This window comes from Lissotriton vulgaris, chromosome 4_1 (genome assembly GCF_964263255.1).
Source record: "Lissotriton vulgaris chromosome 4_1, aLisVul1.2, whole genome shotgun sequence".
NCBI classification, from domain to species: Eukaryota; Metazoa; Chordata; class Amphibia; order Caudata; family Salamandridae; genus Lissotriton; species Lissotriton vulgaris.
The window spans coordinates 1863858137-1863885325 of NC_141691.1; the positions used below are offsets into that span (position 1 = coordinate 1863858137).

The 27189-nt window shown below is 42.1% G+C and overlaps 1 protein-coding gene across 2 annotated transcripts in view; it reads left to right on the plus strand.

Annotated features, from left to right (window-relative positions):
* The window catches only part of TBC1D31 (TBC1 domain family member 31), a 696792-nt gene that overhangs the window by 134441 nt on the left and 535162 nt on the right, over positions 1 to 27189 (plus strand). For both annotated transcript variants that reach the window (XM_086966171.1, XM_086966170.1), the window contains exons 3-4: positions 1646 to 1761; positions 25615 to 25793. In XM_086966171.1, coding sequence (XP_086822297.1) covers positions 25626 to 25793 — 168 coding nt within the window. In that variant the 5' untranslated portion in view covers positions 1646 to 1761; positions 25615 to 25625. The remainder of the gene's footprint in view (positions 1 to 1645; positions 1762 to 25614; positions 25794 to 27189) is intronic.

Sequence of the window (27189 nt, forward strand, 5' to 3'; positions counted from 1 at the left end):
TGGCAAGAAGTAGTTAACACTCATGCTGGCAGAGCAGATACCCAACGAACCGCTGGTATGTCTGCTAGGGATACACTAGGTTCGATTAGCCAGGAGACGCAAGCTTCTGGCTGTGGCATTACTGCTGGCCAAATGACGCATAGCTTTACGCTGGGGGAGCAGGCACCTGCCACGATATAAGGACTGGGTCAAAGACATGACCTACTGTAAAGAGATGATGGAGACCTATGCAGAGGTACTGCCACAGGCCTCTAGACCCAGGGATTTTTGGGAACCATTCATACAATACCTTAGATCCACACAAACCGACGACTAAATCTATAACACACCACATCAGTAGAGCTTTCAGGGGGTGGGCTTCTCTCGAACAGCAGTGGTGACGTGAATCATAGAGTGCTGGAGGTGAAGGGGGATGTAGGTGTTTCGCGGACAATACGGACATATTGCAACACACTATACAGATGTTGCTGGATAAATACTATAAAAATGATGAATTGTATTGGCTGTACATGTCAATAAGCAAAAAGCATCTGTAATTTGCGGTCGTATGAAAAAGGATATCTTTCTGTATTTTTTCTTTCTGCTGATCAGAAAATAAAAAATAAAAAACAATGGTAGTCAAAGGTCATCCCAGCTATGTACCATCGTGATTTCCAAGAGTATAAGGGGAGTGTTATATGAGATTTCTGTTTGGTTCTGGAAACTCAAAGTCAAGAACGTTGTCAAACACGAACTCTCTGGAAAGAAAACACCAAAAGCACAAGTGGTCATCTTCCTTCTCCCACAAAGATCTTGCAAGAGAAAAGATGGCCTGCAAGGGAACATATAACCTATTTTTGTTTGAGCTTACTCCTGTTTGGGAGCAGCTGAAACCCAAGTTTCTGTCCCTGGTATGGACGAGGATCGGATGCAGGCCTTCCAGCACCTCAAATGCAGACAATAAGCATTTGTTTATTTATTTGTTTAAGGAGTTCTATATAGTGCGAACTTTGACCCGTCCGAGTATAAGAGCATTGTACAAGTTAAACATTAAAAAATGCAAAAAGGAAACGAGCAATAAATATTATGGATTGATGGATTTTTTCTTTTATCTATGATGTATAAGGATGTACATACTTTTATGATAAATCTTTTATCGAATAAAGTACATACAACTTTATTTATTCAGATAAGTGAATGTAATGATTGACATTGAATCACAAAAGATGTATGGGCTTGATTGAGCTAGTCGGGAAGCTTACCTCTAGACAGGGAGTTATTAAAAATGGCACAGATCTGGAGTGCAAAGTCAGTTGGAGACAGATTGTCGAGCTGGGTAGAGCATGGGTTGAGGACAAGGTTTTTATAGACTTGGTTATCCTTTTCGTTGTGTTGTGTTGGTCTAGTGTGGTTTCCGGCAGTGTAGTTCAATGTTAATATTTGTATTGGCTACAGCGCTGTTGCAACCCGTTGGGCATGGTAATAAAATGAAGGGATTTCATTCAAGTGTATGCTTGTGAATTGCATGTTGACAGTTTATCCTTCTGTCTAGTTGTATATTTTTCATTTTGAACTAAATAAAACTGAAGAATGTGATGTCCATTTTAATTTGGAGGTCGCAGACGTTTCTTTATTTTTACCTCTTTTTGTCTATTTTCTTTTAAAGGTTTGATCTTGTGCAACGAACGCTGCAAGCATGCACTGCATTGTCCTTCAATCTTCGCCGGAAAACTGAGTACCTTGTGGCTCTTGCTGATTATTCAATTAAATGCTTTGATACAGGTACGAGCATTGCATTAAAGGTCAAGTATTTGTAGAACCCATCTTATGTATCATTACGTTCTCTAAGAGGGATGTTTTTAAACTGCTCTTTGACGGATACTTCTAACTGCAGATTTCTCACCCCTGGGATACCCCCAGGCCCAGACTGGATCTAAAGGATTTTAACCACAATGCGGCTTCCAGCCCAGGATGTGGCGATGGAGCTGGATATAAGCACCGACCCTGCACGTCAACGTCCGCTCCTTTCTTTCTGTGCCTTCATATACAGAACTGAAGCTCGCTCCCAATTTATTTCCTTTTACCTTGACAATTTCTTTCTCAAAATTCTCTTTTCCACTGTGCCCTCCTCCTAAAATTGCAGGGATTTTATCTTTCGGCCTTCTAAACACCTTCTTACGGAAGGACAAATTCAAGATGCTCACACTAGCCCAGGTTCTGGATCTTGCAGACTGGATGGTGGCTTGGACCTGCGGGATGCCTACTTTCATGTACCCATCCTGCAGTCCCATAGACTATTTTTTGTTAAATTTCAAGGGTGCCAGGAGCATTGCCAATTATATGTGCTCCCCTTCAGCCTCATCAGTATTCCTCAAGTGTTAATAAAAGTGATGGTGGTAGTCGCTGTAAACCTTTGGAAATTCCAGTTTTCTCCTACCTCGATGACTAATTGTTAAAGATGAACTCATCTCAGTTGGTCGTGGACCACTTTCAGACGGCGACAAACCTCCTGACTGCTGTGTTTCACTAATAACATGCCGAAGTCACATCTAACTCCTTCAAAGAGGCTCCCTTTTATTGGAATCATCCTGAATATGGTGCAGTTTCGTCCCTTCCCTCCATTACAACGAGTCCAGGATGTTCATGCTATGATCTGGACATTTCCGCTCTTGGTCTAGGGTGTCTCTGGAGCTGGATGAAACATCTGGAGTGGTGTGGCTCACTGGTTAGAGGCGGCAGACCCGAAAGCAGAGAACGGCCCGGGACCAGGGTTCAATTCCCGACGCGGCAGGGTCGTGGACCAGGGTCAGCGGACTCGATAATTCTCGCCTTGTTGCCTACTCTAACCAGGGAACACACTCGGCAACTCTGGGCATTAGCTTGCCTCATCTCTACAATGGCCCCCCACATTCGCCGGGGATGCCTGGTTTCACCTTGGAGATACCCAGAAGGGACCATCCCACAGGGAAAGCCAGGACGGGTTCCCCAGCGGTCTACAGCGCCACGACGCCTCAGGGCAGCAGTGCGCTTTACAAGACCACATACATTACATTTCTCTGGTTTTTAACCACTTGGCAGGATCTTTGGATGCCAGGGGAGCCTAACACTGCTGATGGCACCTGGCAGATCACAAATTACTGTTAAACTCAAAGTGTCACAGGATATCTTCCTGCAAAGGAAAAAATGCTGTCTAGAACTTGACACCACTGCTGAGAGCACCCAATCTCCAAAGTTTTGCGTGCTGGTATTGCCAAGAAGGCTGTCTCTCATAAATGCATTCTGGATAGCCTGGACCACAGAACTCCTGGATGACTTTCACCACTGCTTCTCCTGTCCTGAGTTCTGAGCAGTTCTGAGGAAGATAAGGAACGACCAGGCCCAAGTCATTCTAATGGCTCTGGATTGTGCAAGGAAGGAGTGGTATTGAAACTTTTGGGTATGAACATCTGTCTTCTAATCAGGATGCCTCTTCGGAAGGACCTCTGGTACAGTACCTGAGCAGGGTCTTACACCCAAACCTGCACAATCTGTACAGCCATGTGCGAAGATTTAGTGGCAGCAGTTAAAGGAAGATTGGCTTAGCCACATTTGGACACAACAACACTAAAATAAGAAGAATCGAACGTCAAAATATATTACATGTACAATTGAATTGACCTGATTTTTTTTCTCTCTCTTGCTTGATATTTTCAAGTATAAAAACGGGAGCAATGTTCAATAGTGAATGGCACTTATGATTCTATTGAGAAAAAGATAACTTCAAGCAGACTGTGAGTCATGGAGTATCTCGTGTGAAGGAGTTGATTACGGTATGTATGTGGAGGAGAGTGAGTGGATGTCTGTGTTCTAATATGTGTTGTCAAATAAATGTGTTCTATAATCGCTAATTGTTTGCGAAATGTATAAAGAAAAATATATATGACGAAAGGCATCATTTGTATAGCAAAGATTGAATGATGTATCACTATAAATGAAGAAATAAACATTGTTGATGTATAAACTAATTGTACTGAGCCTCAATCACATTCTAGTCAAATTGATTATGGTGGTACACTGATTAAGTAATTTCAGACAGGTTCTTTATATAATTTTGAGTTGTTCTTCCTTGCCCGTCGACTCCTTTATAGCAGGGGGTCCTTCGTTTATTAGGTCTCGGCGTCAACGCGCGGAAGCGCGTCTCCGCCGAGATATTTTGTTAGCGACTATGCTTCCCAGGAGACAGTCCCGGCCACGCGCATCCTTCCAGGCGATTTGTAACTGGAACGCGCGCTGTGGCCAGGCGCTGTCTCCTGGGAAGCGCAAGCCCCACACACGCATGCGCATACACACACACACACACACACACACACAAGCGCCCATGCACGCACGCACATACATACATACAGAGACACCACCCCTGACACATACACACACGCGCGCACACACACTCAAGTGCACCGAGGCCCCCCCCCCCGCCGTCGTCACCGTCGCACTCTTACATACACACACGAGCATACACGCACACGCAGACACACAAGTGCACCAAGCCCCCCCCCAGCCTTTTGGAACTTACCTGGCCAATGTCGGGGACTCTGCTCAGCACGCGGCGCCCAACCTCCTGCCCGGGGCTCCACACCGCTCACAGGAGCCCCGGGCGCGAGACGCATTTCACTCCGCCTGCCTCCTCTTCCGGTCTGGACGTGGCCCCGCCCCCGTCACAGGCGACCGTGCCTGACGTCCGGCCGCAGCACACTCGCCGCGTGGGGTCCACGATCGGCGTGGTGTCTCGGGACTATTAGAGCCGCATGCTGCCTGCCCGGGGGGCTTTTACGCGAGCGTCTAGCGATGGCCAGGGGTGAAGATTGACAGGATGGCGTGCATATGGGTGTCAGCATTCGCTCCTGCACTTTCTCCTCCGGCATGCAAGTTAGTAATGGCCTGGATATGTTAAGGGCATAGCGGTTTTGCGCTGTTATGCGATAGGGGGAAAGATGGTGTTTAAATGGTTAACCTATGTGGCGGCTCGTGGCCCAGTCTGGTACTTCATAAGAGTCGTGGCGGGAGGAGGCCCCTGTGAGGCGTGTTTTAGGCCCGATTCAGACACTACTACCTGCAGGCTGGCTTTTCCGATGGCGAGCGGGATGTTGGGGGGTAGAGCACAATGCGCCCAGTCCTGCGCCAGTGCCTCCCCAGGTTTCCTCCGAGCCAGGGCTCGTGCTGCCTCTTCCCACGGGCGCCTTCCACAAAGCTCTCCTGGCTCGCATTGTGAGCCTTAGCACGTGGTACAGGTATTCCTGGGGGCTTATGGCAGTGGTTTGTGAGACCGGTATAGGGCGTCGTAGCGCTGCAATATGCATGGTATTTCTATCTTTAGGACGCGATTAGTTATGCCGGTCGCGGTAGTACACTAGAGCTGGTTTGGTCACCCAGATACGCGCATACCTTCTCACCACCCTCTCCATGTGGCCCCATTTAATTTGCATATTTGCTACGAGTGCTCCTCTCTGGCTTGTGAAATTTGCAGGCCTGATCGCTATTGGGCTTCGCCTTAGTAAGCAGGTATGGCCAGTATACTATGGGTGCCATCTAGTCGAAGACCAGGTTGCAGCGAGCTGTTCCGAAGTGCTTAGCGCTGATGGGGTGTGTGTGATTTTCCAGCTCGTGTGTTCTACCCCAACCCCTCCCCCCCCTTTTCATTATCGTCTTTCCAGTTTTCCGCGGGTGTAGGGGACCATGGTGCGCTAAGCTCCTGCTGCGCGCCCACTGTTACTTCTCTGGTTGGGAAAGCTTTGAGGCGTGTTCTGTCGCTGCCTGTGCCCCCTCCCCCTTCTAGATTTGTCCCCGGGGGAAAGGGATTGGTCCCCGTCTTCGTGTAAACTCGGCAAGTTATGAAGGGTCCATGCAGTACGGCAGGTCTGCTGTTACCAGGGAGCCTATCAATCACATGGGGTTGAACACAAGTGTTTCCTGAACGGGACTTATTGCATATGTCATGGTAGCAGGGATGGCTAACATGGCGTTGTCTTTAACAGCACATAGGTGCTACGTGGCTTTCGTTTGGGTCGTACATAGCCTGCGTCCTCCCTGGTGCCGGTTATTTGTTCTGTAGAATTTCTTGCGCCACCCCGGTGTTGGACAAAATTATAGCGTGATGCCTCATCTGGGGTCCAATCCGAGTGTGATTATTTATTCCTGTTTTGGTGCGTAGGTTGCAGTATTGCCTAGTCACGACCAGCGCTGAGAAGGCCTTGGGTGTTGCAGGTGCCGGGCCGCGGGCACCTCCTGAGGTACAACAGCTCCCATGTTAGCTTAAATAGGGCTCATGGTAGTAAGCGTTGCTGCCGAAGTACAATGGGACCAGCGGTCACGGGTTCGAAGCCTGGTGAGAACGTTAAACGGTCAGTTCCGTGCATCTAATATGTTTCAGTGGTAAAATATCCACTTTGGGAGGCCTACACGGGCGGCAGTTGCAATTTTGGCCCCGTCAAGCAACTGGGGCTGAGTGATTTAGCAGGGTTTTCGGGCTCCGGGCAGGGGGTCCGGCAGTATGTGCCACGCGTTTTAGCACCGGTTGGCACTGTTCCAGTGTTTTGGTTTTCGCTACATGGTGTGTGTACATTTAACATTTGAGAGCCTTCGCAGCTCGCAGTAGGGCAACCGCCAGCCTCTAAGGCTTCAGAGTCGCATGATCGGAAAGGCCGCATATGGTAACGGCTCACTATTTCAGGAGGCTTGCAATAGGTCCGACTCTCGCATGGATAGTACTCACAGTTTTGATAAGGAAACAAGATTTCCCATGTTTAGGGAATCGGAAGTATTGTTCCAAGGTATTAGGCGCCTCTTATTAAAGACCAAGATGCAGACTGCAATAACAAACGAGGCAGTGATATGTCAGTGATTGACAATCTGTCATAATAATCGGCCCCCTTTGAGCACAGACCCATACCCCCTCCCCTCCCTCCCCCCCCCCCCCCCTCCCCCCCCGCCTTGGCGTGCTTCTGGACTGTGTAGGACGCTGCTTGTCTTTCTTGGAGTGGCGAAATGTATGTCTTCTTCGAAGCGTGGAATGTTCATTTGGAAACTTAGCATCCTTTATGCAGGAGCGGATGTGATTAGTCAGGAACGAGGAATTAAGTGTCAAGGGTGCAAAACGCCATCATGGTCCCGAATCAAGCATGCCTAAGCGCTGGCCTTCCAAAAGAGCGTGTCGCTATGTATTATAGGCATGTTTATGTCTCGTCACACGTCTAATGCTCCCTGCGTGGGATTGCGCAGTGAAGTATTGTAAATGTATGTAATGCAAAGTAGAAGCTGTCACTGGGGCAGGCCTCTCGCGTTTTAATGGAGCAGAGGCACTGGGGGGCAACTAGGCCTATTGTATTCCCTCCAGACCACGTGTGTCTACAACCTTTGGGCAGCTAATGACATGCTTACGATCAAAATATTCAGGATATATATCGAATAATTACAGCACCATCTGATTATCTAGCAGAACAATTTCCGGTCTGCGTTGGAGGGTCCAAGTGGTTCATTAGACATATACATTGGAAACTATCCTTTTCTTCGACCCTTGCTTCTATTCCTAAATATTCTTATACTGTAAGTCTCAATGGACTATCCTGTACCCTGTATATTTTGTATACCCTCCAGTTTCAGTTTGTTCCTCATTTGAGCCCTCGAGTTCATGAGCGCACTAGCACAGCTCTCTTGCATACCATTGATAATAGTCTTCCAAGCTACCACATACAGGTTTGTCTATGGCATCACATTCTTGGCTTGTACTTTTCAGCTGTAGCTTAGTGTCAAGTTAGAAATGGGTATATTATTTGGCTGGTATCCTCATCTTTCTCCTGTACTCTAGTAAGTCATCATGGCATAGTGTGTTTGAGGTCACTGTTGGGTATGTAAGGCCCAGTGCCCCCCTTTATGTCAATATGCTTTTAATTAATATCAGTATACGTGTCGGTGTTTCAACCCGACCAAGAGAATTACTTCGGAGTTCGCTCTACAGCTGGTAAGCCACTTCTGGAGCAATTTAACATAGGAGTCTTCTAGGGACCTTCTCCTTCAGTTTTTTTCATTGCTGTCCAGGCTCAGGCTAAGGTTGTACCAGTTCCTCTATTTGTTAGTAAAATAAGTTTAACACTGCTCCTCTGGTTTGTCATGGTACAGCGTTGTGTTGTACCTGAGTAACCTTTAGACTCCTGGTGCACCTCCCAGGGTGTGGTGTTGTCCTGAGGTTTCCTATCGCCAATTTTGGGAGCTCCTTGATCCAGCTTAGTATCTATTATGGCGAGGGTCGTGTGGCAGCCTTTATAGAGGTGCTATTTCTCAGTAGCATGATCTAAGCGGCCCCTGACTACTAGGGGGCATGTGTTACCAGCTGTACCTGTGCTATCCTGGACAGAGATGGAAGTCCTCCACGCAAGGGATACTAAATAGGGCTTCGCACCGGAAATAGCCCATACTGTGCTTAATTAGTAGCTCCAGTGTACACTAAGCACAGGTAGTCAGTTGAAGTAGAGTAGTGAGTGCAGAGTAGTGAGTGCAGAGTAGTGAGTGCAGAGTAGTGAGTGCAGAGTAGTGAGTGCAGAGTAGTGGTCTCGGCTCACCTCGGATCACCACCCTCCGCCTGGGACGACTCCTGGTGCCCCCCTGTCCTGGGCACCGCCGCCAGGCCAACGGACCACGCACGCAACCTAGGCTTCATCCTGGACTCCTCCCTCACAATGACCAAACAAGTCAACGCCGTCTCGTCATCTTGTTTCAACACTCTGCAGTAGCGGACCCCGCCCCTCCCAGCGCCTTGAGACCCTAGCGGGTGAGTAGTGTGCTTTATTATTTTGATATATTGATTGATTGATAAAATTAAACAGGGAGAAACAGATATTGTAATATTGAAGGAGAAGCCCTATAGCAGCTGTTATCTGCGCGGAGCTGCTCCATTGTCCTCAAAGGAGCTTCCAACATTCTAATATGGTGTCTAATTGTGTTCACTATTGATTTGTCCTGCTACTTTCCAGTGATTTCCACCATTGGAAGACTGCAACACCAAGACTGCTTATCTTTCAGACTCACACATCTTCTTAGACTAGAATCCAATGCATGGTAATAAATCCCGTATTGCAACAGGTGGTTGTACTGAGTGGTCCACAGGTGGCTTCCCATTATAGCGCTCTTTGGTTCCATATGGGACGTTGACGTGTTTCCTTATAGTCTCAATGCGAAATGGTATATTGTATTACCTTTACCCTAGAGAACTGATAGCATTTCATCTCATAGCACTTGTTCTTTGAGCAGCGTGCATTGCTTGTTCTGCTACTTTGACAGATCACAAGCTCTTTAGTTGATCATATTGAGTATACTGGTGGGTAATGCAAGCTAAACTGGTGGCAATAACCAGTCTACACTACCAGATACACTGGCTCATTGAATATATCAAAGATCACACAGAGAGGCAGCAATACAGATACATTGTACAATGCTTGAATACACACAAAGAGACACATGCCCTTCTTTTGATATGAAAATAGTCCATCTTTTTATTATCGTTGTATCCTGTTGATAAAGAAATGTACAGAACAACAGCCAATGTTCTTAATAAATGACCAAGGAAACAGCCAACGCGTTTCGCCCTTAGGCTTCTTCAGGGCTGTAAACGTAACATTTAACAGAGAAAAAAAACAAATTCCAAGCATATACATAGGTTTATAAATAATCAAATTTCCCAGAAAGATTACAATGTTAAACGGCAATATATAACCATATGCTGATACTTAGAAGGACCTCTATAAACATCAAATAAATATTTGTCCACCATTGTTGAAGAGATGAAGAAAAGAGACCAGAACACGTAAGTGTTTGAAATGGATAGTACAGAAGTAAAAATACAAACCACCAATTAGGCTAAACATGATACTCAAAAGCGATTTAAGACACCACGTGCACCAAAGGGAGCAAGGAGAAAACTGAAAAAAACAGGAAAGAGGACGTGCAGCGGAAAAAACAGAAATGGTGATGACAGAGAAAAAACCCAACATATATTTAAAGCTAAATTAGAAAAAGAAGAACGGTGACTGTAAAACACACAAAAGATCTCATCCCACTTACTACCTCAATATAGAGGCAAGAAACATGCAAATTTAAACCTAAATCAAAAAAAGTGATAATAAAGAGCTAATAAAAAGAAACGCAGAAAGTTTCCAAATTAGAACCCTCACCTAATCTTCAAGGTAAGACTGGTGGCCACTTGAGTAACTAATCAAAAGCGTATCCGCTAATAATGGAGACAGTAAGAATAAAACGTGTAAGTATAAAACGTGAGATCACAGGGAAGAAGCTTCCAATTTTATTGTGCCCAATGATACTAAAAAAATAATACAGAAAAAGAAATCGAAGCAAAGATTAACCATCATATCCAAGTTAATATTTCAAACTGAGACTAATACCGCAACCCAACAGAAAAAAGAAAAAAAATATACGTAAGATATATACCTTCAGCGAGAAAGGATAATACCTTTCTAAATTCCCATTAATGTTGCACCATTTCACAAGTATATCAGCATATCAGGCATATTGTTCGATTGGTACTATGATATGTACCATTCACGCCACTAGGAGCCAGAAAAGGAAAAGAGAGAAAATAAAAATAAAACACAAACACTGCAAGCAACTCCCATAGCAAAAACCAAACAACAAAAAACAACACAGACACTGCGCTTCGTAGACCTTACAATAATGTGTGCAATAAAGATAAAATCTTCAAAATGAGTACGATAAGATTATAATATTCATACTCCGCATATAGACACTAAAATCGTCTATAAACATTTAAATGCCAACTATTATATGTAATCGGCGGACAGCGAGGACATAAAATGCACCACAAACCGCCCTCTGGTAAGCCGATATAAGCAGATAGACTAAAATCGCTACTAAGATAGTAAGCAAGAATAAATCCCAAATTATGTAAAAACGCAGGAACACGTAAACTAATGAAAGCAGAGAGACGCATACACTGGTATTGGCATCAGTCACAGACCGCATTAACATTGGTAAAGACAGAAGAAAGCAAACAAGGGACAAATATAATATATGGACCCAATATGACAACTTATCCAAAGGATCTAAATAATAATCAAGACAAATATCTAATCTAAAACATCCAAGTATGTTCAGTAATGATCAAGTTCAGACACAACAGGTTACACAACTTACGTCCAATATTGCTTAGAACATCCCCTTGTGGTCCATAGTCTCACGACTCCTCAGTAACCTCGATACAAATTTCGCGCAAAACGAAGGCCACTTATCCAACAGTTTAAATAGAACAATCTGTAAACATATCACCTGTGAAACGCCCACTACTGTTTTGTTTTTAATTCACAAAAGATGCTTTATTCCAAACACACAACAAACAAAACGTATGGCTAACGAAAAACACCCGCCCGATAAAAACTTCAAATTGGGTGTTCTATATATTATCATAACCAGTTCTTTACACCACACAGATAAACATAAATGATAAATCACACCCTTAAAATAAAACATTCTATGCCCGAAATTGGTAATACCAGGAAAAACACTGAAGCAAACAAATACTTCTCAACCATTCCACAAAGTGCAGATTCGAACCTGCGACAGCCAAGGTACTAGAGACCATCTATCCCTTGTCTTACACCACCACGTAGATATGTGATCGCCATGAAACAAGACTAATATATAACATATCACAACAATAAATAAAAAAGTATAAGTAATCAAGAAAATGCGCGATCGAACCCAAATCTACAAAAATACTAAAACTGGTTATATTATGCCTCACGCACAAAAATATATAAACCATAAATAAAAACACAAAATAAGATTTAACAAGGGGACTAAAGAACAAACACCTATTAGAAAAAATAAAAGCCACAGACAGAACAACAAACTAAGAAAAAGACAATTTCAAAAACAAAGGAAGAAATTATGATACAAAGAGCATAGATAAGCATATGAGTTCTATGTCACCATTCTGAGCTAAACATCTGTCTATTAGATCGATGCATAATCATAGTATCTTATATATCAAGTTGTTGAGTAAACATTGAGCAATAATGCCAAACATAAGAGAGGAAAAAATACAGGCTTATCAACATGTACATATAAAGTCATAGTGTATAACATACATACAAAATTATATTTTAAATATCTAAAAGAGGGGGAACGGGTTACCTACAAAGAAACCTGTCACACAACATTGGAGTATAAAAGGAAAAAAGGAGATTTAGGTAGAATCAGTTTTCATAGTGCATACAATACATATAACCAGATATAAAGAACCAGCTATGTCTGGAATCCAGACAACACTGTAAAAATCAGGGAGTCTACAAATCCAAAACTCATGCAAAAAGTACACAGAGCTACAAACATGGATGCAAAAATAGCAATGTTACAAAGCCTTTGAAAACAGCTCATTGTGCAAATTACAGAAAATAATGCATCTCATTGTCAGAATTTAAACCATGTGTGACTGCCCTCAGTTTACAAATCCAAGCAGCTTCCAGGCGTCGTAATTGCAATTCCATATTGCCACCACGTTTGTCCAAAGGGACATGGTTTATTGCATGAAACTTGAAATTGGACTTTGGTGAACGTGCATTACATATGTGGGCCCCTAGTGCATTGCAGTGGTCATTTCTTATGCATGCCCGTCGATGTTCCTGAATGTGGACTCGCAACTGTCGTACAGTGCTGCCAACATAAATGTTATTACACACGCAGATAATTACATATACAACGTATGTAGACTGACAATTCAGGAAGTATTTTATTTCATGCACATATTGGCTGTTATATGTGAACTTCAAAGTTTTGTTTGAGCCCAATTGGCAGACACTACAGTCACCACATATGCAAAAGCCTTTAGACCTTTTTAACCACGTTTGTGGAAGGATGATTTTACTGGCAGTGTAGCTAGGACAAAGAGCCTCACGCAGAGTCTGTGATATCTTATAAGTAACCAATGGTTTTTAGCCCAGAAGTGATCCCACCCCTGGTGTTCCCATCAGCACTTTCCAGTGTCTGAGCAAAATTTTGTAAACTTCCTGATTTAATTGAGAAAATGTGGTCACAAACATCAAACGTTCTCTATTCTGAAACAACTGAGGTCTCTTGGGTTGGAGTGTATCACTCCTGCTCATATTACGAACCTTTCCAAGTGCTCGATTGAGAACTTGGTCTTTGTGACCTCTTTGTTCGAAGTGTTGTACAGTCTCTGTGGCATGCCTTTCAAAGTGTGCCTCATCTGAGCAATTGCGGCGAACACGAATCAGTTCACCCAATGGGATAGCATTCTTTGCGCTGTTAGCATGCGCACTATCACAGTGAAGCGTGCTATTAACTGCCGTTTTTTTTCTATACATGGACGTAGACAATCTCCCATGATTGGCATACATTTCCACATCTAAAAATGAATGCTATTCTTAAAACTGTCAATGGTCGTGACGTATATTGAAGGAAGTAGCATTGAGATAATTAAAAAATTCTTTCAACCCTTCCTCTGAACCAGTCCAAACCATAAAAACATCATCAATATAACGTCCCCAAAAGAGGACGTCACCTAACCAGGGGCTTGCATTGTGAGACCAGACATAGGTTTTTTCGAACCACCCCATGTTTAGGTTCGCATAGGATGGTGCGAATTTGAACCTATCGCTGTGCCTTGTAATTGTTTAAACCAGATATGATTGAACAAACAAAGTTATTACTTAAAATAATGTCCATCATCTCTAAGAGCATGCCATTGTGTTCTAAAAGGGTGGCGCTTCTCGTAGATAGAAAGTGATCAATTGCCAACCTTCCAAGATCTTTTCTAATACAGGTGTAGAGGGATTCGACATCCATGGTCACTAGCCACATGGAGTCGTCCCACTGAATATCCTCAATTTTGGTTAAAAAATCTTTTGTGTACTCAATAAAAGAGAGAAGATAGAAAACAAGAGGTTTGAGAAAAAGGTCCACAAACTCTGACAGGTGTTCAGTCAGAGAACCGTTCCCCAAAATTATTGGCCGCCCAGGTGGAAATTTCTGTTTTTTTTATGCACCTTAGGTAAGAGGTATAGGCAGGCTGATCTTGGTGAAACTACTTTCAAGTGTTGATGTTCCGACTCTGATAGGAGTCCTACCTCTTTCCAATGTGCCTGGAACATATTGATATTATGCATAGCACCAGGGACTGGATTGACACTCACCGGCATATAACATTGTTCATCACTCAATTGTCTAAACGCTTCACAGTCATAGTCAGATGTATTTATAACGACCACATTTCCTCCCTTGTCAACCTCACGGATGACAAGGGAGGAATCATTTTTGAGATCAAACAAAGCTCTGCGTTCAGCATTGGTTAGGTTCTCATGTCTTGTAGTATTTCAGCCCTCAATTAATTTATCCTCCAACCTATATAGATCTTCTGTTACCAATCTCTGAAATACATCAATACTGGTAAGGTGTTGTCCCTGAGGAACAAATGTACTTTTGTGGCGTAATTGGGAATCCAAAGTCAAATCTTGATGAATATCTAATTCCTGTGCCAATCCCTCTAGTGGTGTTTCCATGCATTCATCTAGTGACCTGAGTAGTGAGACATGTTTCAAGTGGTCAACAGAAGCGCCCACAGTGCCTATAACAGTAGTTTTTTCTGATGTACTCAGGGATTTAATTCAAATGAAAATGACACTTTAATTTGGCTTTTCTGGAGAATTTAAAAAGGTCTGTATGAATGTCGGAAAACACACCTTTATAAGTTGCACAAAACCCAATCCTTTATTAAGCAATGACATTTCAGGAACACTCAAAATACGATCTGACAAATTGATCACAAGGTTGACATTATTTTCAAGTGAATCAGTTACAATTACATTGCTGGAAACATTGTCTATTTGTTTAGATTTTTCTTCTGATTTCTGGTTAGAACCCCAGGTTCTTTTTCTGTTTTTCCTGTGCCTTCCCCTTCTGGTCGGTTTAAAGGTCTCTTGTTTGTTTCCAATACAATATCTTAAGACCTCCTCTAAAAAAGACGACGTAGATGTGGAAGCAATCACATCCAAATTGGGTTCATTCACACTGGTTCCCGTTGCACCTGCTTCATCAATAGATGATGCTTTGGAACTACTCATCAGACTAGTTACACTACCCAAACTCAAAGTATCACCATCCTTGGGTTTGGGAACATGGATGTTGTCAAACTTTTGCGCAAAAGTATAAATGCGCCCCTGGGAGTAATCTCTATTGTCCCTAGCTATTTTATTCAATTTCCTTTGCTTAATAAAGCGTTGGTGATTGGAAATTTGCTCTTTAAGGATAACGTAATTTTTGTCTGTTAGTTCTTTCAAATTCAAACTTTTTATTTCATCCTCCAAGGCCTGGATTTCCTCTCTCAACTTAAGACATACTAGCTTATTGAATATAGCTTACTTTGATACTGAGTAAATTGTTGAAAATTGTGTTCTGTGTTACTTTGTTGGTGCTTGGCAGTTGCTCTCAATTTGTGTGCAGACCAAGACAACACTCTCCCTCTAATGGGATGTCTGACTCTTACTGAATGCAAACAGAGGTGTGGCGGTGCTAAAGCTCTTGATTACTTGGATCTGTTTGGGGCACTGGGGCTGAGGAACATTTTGAGATGTTGGTGTGATGCATCAAGCATAATCAATTATAAAATGGTGGCACCTTATAGACAGTATGTAGCTTCGGGGTTTTTGAGGAGCAGAGAAGGTTGGATGTGGATGTCTGTTCACATGTGCTTACAGTTACAGAGGAAGAGAATCTATAATTTAAAGTGGTAATGTGTTATGTTGCCATACATGTTAAACAAAAGAATGGTGTACTCTTGATTTGACATAAATTTATCTTGGAGGAATATTAACGTGAATAACGAGCAAAGAGTTTTAAAGACACATGTAAATGTTGTTAGAAGGGTATAAAAAGAGCACCCTACAACATTTGACATCAAGCAGAAGAAAATAAAAGGGTGTTTTTTTAATTATTATAACACCATGAAGGGCTTACCTCATTTAATCTCAAACAGGCTCTTCCAGCGACATAATCCCAAGATAAAAATTGCAAGCTTAAGAAGTCAGAAGTAGGTGTGCATGAAAGCATCTTGTCTCACACGGTTTGCAACACTTCATGCTTATGTGCATAGTAACATAACTCACAGCATGCTTGAACAATGTCTTTAAAACTTGCACACCGCAAACATCATCTTCTATGTAGGACATCCCGCATCGAACATTATTTGTAATCAGTCATTGCTCATGAGAAGCAAGGCTGGCAGTAACTGCGCCTCTTTTACTGCCAGCCTTGCTTCTCGTAAGCAAGGACTATAGGGCCGATTCACAGAACTAATCTGATAGAAAATCCTAAACTTACTACTTTTGCTATTCACAGAAGGCATTTAGTCGGAGTAAAGTTAGTATTTTGTCTTAAGTTAGTATTTTGTCTTAAGTTAGTATTTTGTCTTAAGTTAGTATTTTGTCTTAAGTTAGTATTTTGTCTTAAAATAGTATTTAATCTTAAATTGGTATTTTGTCTTAAATTGGTATTTTATCTTAAGTTGGTATTTTGTCTTAAATTGGTATTTTGTCTTAAATTGGTATTTTGTCTTAAGTTAGGATTTTGTCTTAAGTTAGGATTTTGTCTTAAGTTAGGATTTTGTCTTAAATTAGGATTTTGTCTTAAATTTGGTTGAGACATAATCCTAATTTAAGACAAAATCCTAACTTAAGACAAAATACTGATTTAAGACCCAATACTAACTTTACTACTACTAAATGCCTTCTGTGAATACCAAAAGTAGTACGTTTAGGATTTTGTCTCAGATTAGTTCTGTGAATCGGCCCCTATAAGTATTTACGCACTATTTGCAAGCCCTGTGACGAAGTGTGTTTTTAACTATATGTGTTGATTTGAAAGATGTTTTTTCAGTACGCCTATTGTAGGTCTGTGCTAGAAACAGCTTAAGCTGTTTTGTCAGCCTCATTTTTTCTAAGAAAATGTTTAAATCAGCCGTCTTCACCCATTAGCCTGTTCATTCACATTTTTAGGTTGAGCCTGAGCCGGCACGCATGCGCTGATCTGCGAGACTTATGTAGAGGAGTAGGTGAATAGACGCTCCACCCATATTTGCCATTGGCTTGTGTCATTGTCTATCCTAAATACTGGCTTCTGATTCGTCAAAAGGCTTATTAGTCCCTCCTTAGTACCGCCTCCTCCATTTGTCACCTTCCATGGCGACTGGCCCCTTTACTTTGGTTGTTACACCATACGTGATATTGTAGACTGTGGGCACTATTTACTTTAAGGAGGTTCACCTCCTGAGGTACAATATGCTTTGGCGCCTTCTTTACTCTCCCCTTCCTCCTGTTGTTGTGCCATCCCCCCCACCCACCCTCCTGTTGTCCGTGCCTTCGACCCTCCCCGCCGCCCTCCTGTTGTCTGTGCCTTCGACTCTCCCCGCCTGCCCTTGTGTTGTCTGTGTCTTTTTGCATCCGTTGTCCATGCCTTCTCGCCCCTCCACCCGTTGTGTGTGCCTTCTCGCCCTCCCGTTGTCCGTGCCTTTTCGCCCCGCGGTTGTCAGTGCCTTCTTGCGCCCCCTCCCTCCCTCACGTTGTCCGTGCCTTCTCCTCCCCCCACCGTCCTCTCTCCCGTTGTCGTGATGCCTACCATTTGCAATGCAAATAAGTCCCGTGTAAATGCAAGACCTATTGCATTGTAAATGCTTGGTTTTCATTTTACTTACGCTTTCAATTCATCTCGGACATTGGGCGGTCCCTGTGCCTCCTTAGCAGTCGTCCGAGCTAGCTTCAACACTCATGGTTTAAGAAGCTCGCTGAGAACGACCCTTGAACTACGTAGAAAACATAGGAGACCTGAAACCGCTCTTTCAAATACCTTTCGGAAGGATAACGTTTTTACTTCTTCATTTTAGGGTGCCCTGGTTTCCATTGTTACTTTGCAGAATCATTATCTATTATCTTTTAAACTATACTAATATACTACCCAAATAACTGAATAACATATCCACTACTTAAATTACTTCATATTTTTTTTACTATACTAATTTTCAACAGTAATCCTTTATGGGTTCCGGAGTGGCGTGCTACTCGCCAGAAAAGCGATTCAACACTCATCATGGGTAACAAGTGCTATATGAATGCAAATCTTTCTTCCCTTTTTATCCCACCGCTATCCTTTTCACTCCAGGTAACAGACTAATATCTACCACTGAAATGACTTTATATTTCACCATATTAATTCACCACTAATCCTTTGTAGGCTTCCTGAATAGCGTGCGTCAACAAGTGCTATATAAATACAAACCTTTGTCCTCCTCTATCCTCTGCTATCATTCCAAATCCAAATAACTGACTAACCTATCCACCACTTAAAATGTACTTGCATGTTTCACTATACTAATTAAACACTAATCCTCTATGGGTCCCGGAGTAGCGTGCTACTCGACGAAAAAGCGCTTTGACGCCTCGTCAGGGGTAGTAAGCGCTATATAAATGCAATTACAATACAATTTCCATGAGTGTAGGACTGACTGCGCCTCAAAGTCTCTTTGAAAGTGCGTCTGAGACACTCAATTTCTAGGAAACACGGACAGCATTGGATAGAACTGAGCCAGGGACTAACCACATTGTCTCCGAGAGTGAAATCACTAGCTGAGTCATCAAAATATTTAAATCGGGCAACAATGTTATTAAAAAACGAGACTTTCACATGAATTTTTTTTATTTTTTCAGCATTTTTAAGTGTTGCTGTTGTTTGCATGCGATTATGTCGCAAATTGAGTGACATTTATTGAAAGTAACATTTTCTTAAAGTATCAAACAAGGATACTTATGCCCTGGCTACTTTGATAGGAATAGCCAAACTGTTTGTTTGTCATGTTGTCTATTTATGTGGTCTATTTTGTTATTAAATGTGAAGCAAGATTATTTTCTATTAAACATACAATTAAGAATTTTGTAAAGCCCGGAATCTGAACTGAATGACTAAGGTGTTCGGAAACTAGTTGATTAAAGATAATGACATACTGTAAAGTACAGTGAAGAGCCCTTTATCATGCAGTTTGGTCAAATGTGGAAGCCAGGATTTGAGCCCAAATTTCTTGCTTGTATATTGTGGAATTTAGACACCATAGAGCTACATCCTTTTTCACTTCTGTTTACTCACCAAACTCAGTGCTTTGTGTTCAATTACGTCATGAATTTGTATTAGTACCTGGAGTTCAATAAATCCCTTTATAACACCTTAAATAAAACGAACACTAAACGCATAAATAAGATTGAAAGGTGCACTTTTCAGTTTAGAATGTTTTCCTGGACCCTATAGAACCTGTCCGTCATGGTCGTCTGAATATGTCTCCTTGAAATACTAGAGTGATGTGCATATCACCACAGTGGCGACAGGCTTTAACTGCTCACTAGACAGAAACATTCTGAGTTTGTATAAAAATGGGGATGAACTGCTTCTGTTTAATAAAATCTCAGTTGTCTGTAACTGTATTTCCTTTTCTAAACAAAACATTAGAAAACATTGAAAATTTGCAACAGAAAGATCAGCGGCCATATGTATGAAAATTGAGTTTTACGATTATCAAATTGCGATTTTAAGCTAATCGAAATCTGTGAATCGCAAAATGCAATGTATGTGGGATTTGCTAATAATTTAGCAAATCCCACATATTCCTTATTTGCTAATCGCAACTTGAGATTCGTAAATAAGGAATACCTTCCCATTCATTCCTATGGGTTAAGAGACCAATATGAATGAATGGGAAGGCATTGTCAATTAGCGATTCGCAAATAGAGAAGCACAAATTGAGAATGCAATTTCAAGGGTGCCAGGGTGTCAAAAGAACACCCTGTTGCACCCCTGAAATGTGCATGTGTGCACATGTGGCACACATATGTGCCCTAAGGGCATGTATGTGCGCCACATGGCAAAATAGTGCATTTTTAAGTGAAAATGCAAATTACCACTAAGTTGAAGTTGGTGGTAATTTGCGATTCCTTAAGGCCAAATCGCACTTTTTGATGTGCTTCTTACATTACATTTAAAGAATCGCAATGTGCGATTTCTTACATGCAATCGCAAAATAGGGAATCGCAAAATTTGCGATTCCTTATTTTGCAAGGGGGTTTTTTTGTGCTACATCGCACTCTGCTAATTTGCGATTGCAAATGCTGAAATTCTGCGAATTTCAGCGTTTACGATCCCACATTGGCTTCATACATATGGCCCCAGATCAATAAAAAACAACCTTCTGGAATCAAACCAATCTCCCTTCAGGGAGGAATGAAGCACAGAAACCACACCACTAAAGATAACGAAGATGCCCATACGACCATGTTCAAAAGTGTGTCTTGAATCCTCGTCCTCCTTGACCTTACAGCATTTCATACAATCCTCAAAAGCTCTTACCAGCATACTTCAGAACAAGCATTTGCAATGCAATAGGTCTCACAATTGTGAGACTTTAAGCTATTAGCATTGTACATGGCAATGATTTTTCTTTGTGTTTTAGAAACCAAAACCTAAATAAAAGGCATCGTCATTTACAATGCCAATAGCTCAAACTCGCTTAAATGCGAGACCTATTTTATTGTGAATGCTTGTCATTCTGCCCACCAAATCATACAGAAAGGGCAGTGGGTCGTCCCATTTCATACATTGGGTGCCCCCATATATGCATAGACGCTTTCAAAAGAGTTGACTTAAGTGCTACAGGTCGGATTTATTTTTTAATACAGTTGCTAATTTGTTTTACCTCAAAAAGCTAAAGGACGAGTCATGTTTGGAAGAAGCTTAAACCGCAAAAGAAAAAAAAGAAAACACGCTGCATCCTGTGTCATTTGAAAAAAGTGACAAGCTTCAAAATACTTGATTTAAACAAATGAAAAATCTTGCATTTACACTACTTAAATGACTGATTTCGTGTCTTTCGTTCATTACAATCTGTATTTCACAGTACTTTACTCGAGACTGAGTCTGCAGAATAAAAGGGTCTCGCTACCCAGCAGTACTGGTGTTGCCCACCTCTTAGAGGGGCTCCACAGCAGGATGCCCACTGCCCCGCTACACCTGGCACACAGAGCAGGGCCAGCACTAGCATGTCACGTGACACTATAAGTCTTTCTTTTATGTGTGCAAAGCGTGAGAAAAAGACTGACGTGCGATAACCATGAGAATAAGGGAAACAATCATTCCACATTACTTTTCTTGAATAATGAAATTGGAGATACATGTACAAACAATACCTTGCAAGTAAGAGTAGTTTAGAACAACTGCGGCCTTACTTGTTGCACATAACTCCTGTTTTCACAAAAGTCCCTTTCATGCAGTTTTGAATAGCACAACATAGCCTAAGAACATTAGAATGCTTTACAACAATCAATCAGAGTTTGTTAAGCGCGGCTACTCACTTGTGAGGGTCTCAGGTGCTGAGGAGGTGGGTAGGGGGGATGCAGGTCCTGATGGGCGCTGAAGTTCTGTCGAAGGTCCAGGTCTTGAGATCCTTCCTGAAATGGATCAGCGACAGGGATAGCCTGAGGTGGAGGGGCAGGGTGTTCCATGTTTTTGCGTTGAGGTAGGAGAAAGATCTTCCTTCTGTCCTGGTTTTACGGATTTGGGGGATGGTGGCAAGGGCCATTTTGGCGGAGCAGAGGTGTTTGGTGGGTACAGGGAATGTGGTTCAGTTATTCTGGTCTGGCGTCATGGAGGGCTTTGTAGGCATGTGTGAGGCGCTTGAACGTGACTTTTTTTGTTGACCGGGAGCCAGTGGAGTTCTTGCAGGTATTCAGAGATGTGGTTGAGGTGTGGGATGTTGAGGACCAGTCTGGCTGCGGCGTTCTGAATTTTCTGTAGTTTCAGGAGGAGTTTCTGGGTGACGCCTGCTTAGAGTACGGTGCCATAGTTGAGTCTGCTGTTGATGAGTGCGTGGGTGACTGTCTTTCTGTCCTCAGTGGGGATCCCAATTGGCATATTTAATTTACTTATAAGTCCCTAGTAAAGTGTACTACATGTGCCCAGGGCCTGTAAATTAATTGCTACAGGTGGGCCTGCAGTACTTATTTTGCCATCCACTTAAGTAGCCCTCTAAATATGGCTCAGGCCTGCCATTACAGAGCCTGTGTGTGCAGTGTACACTGCCATTTCGACATTGCAAAATTAACCTCTTGCCAGGCCCAAACCTTCCCTTTTTATACATATGTTACCTCTAAGATAGGTCCTGGACACCCGAGAAGGCAGGGTGCAATATATTTAAAAGGAAGGACATATACTTTTAAGTTTTATTTGTCCTGGTAGTGAAAAACTCAGAAATTCTTTTTTTGACTACTTTAAGGCCTATTTCCTCTATATGATATCATTGGTATTACTTTGTAACATTTTATAAGTGTAATTCCCAATTGTGAAGAGATTAACTTTTCAAGTTTGGTGGCTCGGGATACCAAACTTATGGTGAAGTTGGATTTTAAATTGCAATTCTAAAAATACCACTTTTAGAAAGTTGGCATTTTCTTACTTTAGCCATTTTGTGTCTGATGCCAATCTTTGATACACGTATGGTGAGGGTGACAGCTGTATTCCCACTAGTCAATCACACACAATCGGAGCTTAGGTGTGACTAACTGGGCCACCCTTGCATGATGGGAGTGAGGAGCTGGACCCAGCCTCACAAACACCTGAATAGGCTGTGTCCTGTCCCCATATGAAGGGCTGCATACTCTCTGTAATGAGTCTGGAGTCTGGACCGGAACGGAGGACCTCTGTTCACTTTAAAGACTCCCCCACTTCAAAGGCACAACTGGGTATAAGTACTGGACCTCTGGAACGACCACTTCAGTACACTTCTGGACCTGTGAAGACTTTGCCAGGAAGAAGGACAGCTGGAATGCTTTGCTGGACCCCTGCCTTGCTGTGCTGCCTGATCTGCATCACCTGAACCCAGAGTGACTGCAAGGGCTGGATGGCCTGCTCTGTCTCAGGGACATAAAAGACTTCCAACTTACCTGCTTCTGCATATGGACTCTGCCCTCTGAGTCTACCCTGCCAAGTGGTGCCACCCCAGTCCTGGCCCCTTGCAATTGAGATCTAAGGGCTTGCTTCAGCAAAACCCATGCGTCCTCTGTCAAACCAGTGCATTGGCTCTATGTTGTGGCTCAGAACCAGAGCATCGACCCTGTTGCGTGGATCGGAACCGGCGCATTGCTCCTGTTGCGTGGATCAGAACTAGCTCATCGCTCCTGTTGCACAACCAGAACCGGTGCATCAAGTCTACCGCGTGGATCGGCCCCAATGCATTGCCTTTGGAACCACCACTGCACAAGGTCTTCTTACTTCTGTCAATGGCATCCTCAATGATGTATCTCCACAATGCATTTCTGCGTTGATTGGAGCCGACACTTTGTCGCGGCTGAATGGATCCGGACCGGCGCATCGACCGCCTGTTGCATGGATCAACACAGACTCATTGTTTCGGCTCCAACCGCATCTTGGACATTGGTACAACCAGGATCAAGGTGCTTTTGTTCAGTGGGCCTCATTGGATCCCTGTATCCGGCCTGTGATCCATTGCGGTCGGCCTGAACCTTTTACTTTGTCCTCGTGCTGTGCAATCGGATGTCCCAAGTAAGTGCTTATTTCTTCTAAGTGCTATTTTACAGTTTATTCTTTGAAAAATAATATCACAAGTTTATTGGATTTTCGTCGTTTAGGTCTTGTTTTATTTGTTAAATTAAGCTCTATATTCCTAACCTGTTGTGAAGTCTTTGTTGTGTGGTGTTTTCACTGTTTTACTGTTTGAAGTGTTGCACAAATACTTTACACATTACCTCAAAGTTAAGCTTGAATGCTCTGTGCCAAGCTACCAGAGAGTGTGCACAGGTTAATTGGTGGTTGCCTGCTTCTTACCCTGATTTGGATAGAGGTTGCTGTCTGACTTGGGCTCATACCCCAGTCAACCAACAACCCAATTTCTAACAACTACCTTGCTTGCAAAATATTAAAATACCTTTCAATATAATGAACAACTTAAAGTCAACATGCTTATTTGTGTCCAACTTTTACATGCTAGTGCTATATACATGTTAAATAAGTAAATACATGTAAAAATACCCCCAGTGCACAACTGAGCACTGTGTTGAACTTTGAAGTAGTAGTGATCAAAGCTGCTAAACAAAAGTGGTACAATTATTTGGCGGTGATTTTTCGCACGTCCCAACGTGCCTAGGGACTTGCAAGCCGACTGTGTAAAGAGAAATATCTTTGAACACTGTAAGCTAAGAAGCAACATTAGCACGGAAAGCGGGTGGACACCAGTGGAAGAATGTAATAAGCCTATGCATCTTTTTATAGTAGGTGGGAAACGGTTGAACTGCTTCTCAAGAAGCGTCAGTGTTGTAACCACGCTAATTGAAATAACTGACAACAAGTTGAAAATAAATGTAATAAACGCCCTCTGCAGGAATACCAATATGGATTTCAATTTAAAATGGATGTAGCGTAATGGCCAGAGCTGCTGAATTAGGAGCTGGGTATTCGAGTTTCGAGTCTCATCATCAGCTGAACATCTTGTGATTCCGGACAAATCACTTAATCTCCCTGTGCCTATGGACAGTGCCTTAATACCCTCATGGGTGATGACCTGCACTCTACAATTCAGAGTATTTATTTATTTATTTTAAAATCATGAAAATACTTTTAAATGTGACATTTTTGAGATAGAACTATGATTATTTTAGAAGAATGTATTCTACAGCTATTCCAGAAAGCACACAAGGTTTGATGCTTGGCATTTCCTCTTCACTAATTGTTTAAAAATATATACATACAGGTTTTATTTTGTCTGTATCCTTAATACTGAAGATGCAGGATATGATAAATGTGAGATTCTTAAATTGAGAAAAATAATAAAATTACTAAATCCCTAAGGAATCTCCTTGAGCGAAAGAGTAGCCTATTTTAGATACCACGGTGGAGTGCGTGGATTCAAATTTAGTTGTGCATGAGATCTGCACCAAAAAGCGTTCTTTCTGATATTTGGTTTTCTGGATATCAATTCTTTGGCATTTCATCCAAGATCAATTCAAAATGTGATGTTGTGAATGCTGTCATGTTGGAACATAGAATTTCCTCACCAGATGTGCCCCCCTCTTCCTTGTTTTGTACATTGCTATTATCCACATTAGTATTGTTACTCATATGCATGCATGGTGGTCTGAGGTAGAATTTAAGGCACATTACACTTAAACTTACTTTAAAGTCCACTCATGATGGTCTGTCATGGAAAGAACTGAAGAGTCCTGATGGCGGATCAGCTGTTCTGGGTTGGTTAGTTGACTGCCATCAGTTCTGGTGAAATTACTTCTATTCATTAGCATAGCCTGTGGTGGAGCCAGATGATTTCACCTGTGTCCAGAGAACAATAAATAGGGTGGATATGCTGCTGGATGTATTAAGGAAAATTTGATCTTTTTGGCAGATTTTAAGTATTTAAATTAACTAAAATATATAATATTTCTTTGCATTGTTTAATTATTGAAGTTCCAAATTGGATCACACCTGCCTTATCTAGTTAACTCACTCCCAATGTCTTTGCAGATACCAAGGATATGGTTAGCTGGATGCGAGGCCATGATTCTGCCATCTCTTCAATATCTGTCCACGGCTCTGGGAAGTATGCAGTCACAACATCGAGTGATACTGCTCAGCTTTGGGACTTGGATACCTTTGAGAGAAAGAGGAAGCTGAATGTCCGCCAGTCTGTGGGAATCCAAAAGGTATATAGAATGATAACTTGTTTTTATTTTAAGATTAAAACTCCAGCTTTCATGTTTCTATGTTATGTAATCCAAAGCCTGATAAACTCCTGGCTGGGTTTCCAGTCTGTGATGGGTTGCATTCCTTTCCGTCCCACCCTACGCCTAAGAGATTTTGTGTTAAAGAAAACTTTTTTTTACTACAAGTCTCAGAACTACTGCTTTAGGAACTTAATGTACTATTTCTTTACACAGATTTTCCTTGTTGTCTTTTTAAAAGCACATTTATTCTTTGAATAAACTAACGTCCTGTTGCTTTAAAAAAAAAAAGGTTTACACTCAAGACTTTCCATGAATAGACCTTAATTCACAGGGCCTATAGTACGCCATGCTTCCCAAAATACTAAGAATGCTTGAACCACAAACTGACATAATGCTATTTGGATAAGTATACAGTGAAACCAGGGTTGTGACACCTATAGGATTGACATTTTTATGGTGCCTTCACGCAGACGCATACACAACATGCATGCGTAGATTTAAATAAGAGCACATATATAAGCAGCCCACCTACAGGCACCTGTACACCGAGCTAAATGCACCCAGGCCACCAGATCTATATACGCCTATCTACACACACAATCAGCCTTTCAACCATCACAATATAGAGACAACAAATGTTCAACTATTTTTATACACAGACCAACACACAGAGATTTACACACAAAGACAACATTCACACATACCGGCTCAGCTCAAGTCCCGCTCAATACAGACAGGAGGACAAATGAATCACTGGACAGACGGATGGAGGCTTAATTGTGTTAGGGAGTTGTATGGTCCATGGTCCTTTATAGATAACTCTTCTGCTATAGATTATGGGTGAGGTGGAACAATTTGTAGACTGTCAACACAGATTGATTCCTCTGTAAGTCACTTTTACTGGGTGATCGCAGACAGACGGTTTTTGTGCTCATAAATATACAGCACTGCCATTCACTACCTTCCATCTTTCGCACTAAAATATGTTGGATTTAGGGTTGTGAGATCTGTCTTCGTATCCCATTTTGGCCTTATGTTTTGCAAATCATTGTTAAAATATGTGCAGGTCAGATGAAGCAAAGGGAAATTGAAACTCCTAGAATGCACTTATTTCTTAAGTGCAAACCCACGGCTAGGAAGGTGGTAAAGTATACCATGTAGAGGTCGAGCAACTCTATCTTTACTTGAATATTTCATATATTTACCATATCCGGTGTAATTTATGGCTCTAAGTAAACACTTAGTTGATATTTGTTTCCTGTAGGTTTATCATTTAGTATTTTACTACTTACAAATCTTACATTTTAGCAGTTCTTTGAAGGGTCCTTCGCAAAAGATATGTTTACTGGTCAAATAAGAACTGAGAACATTGCTC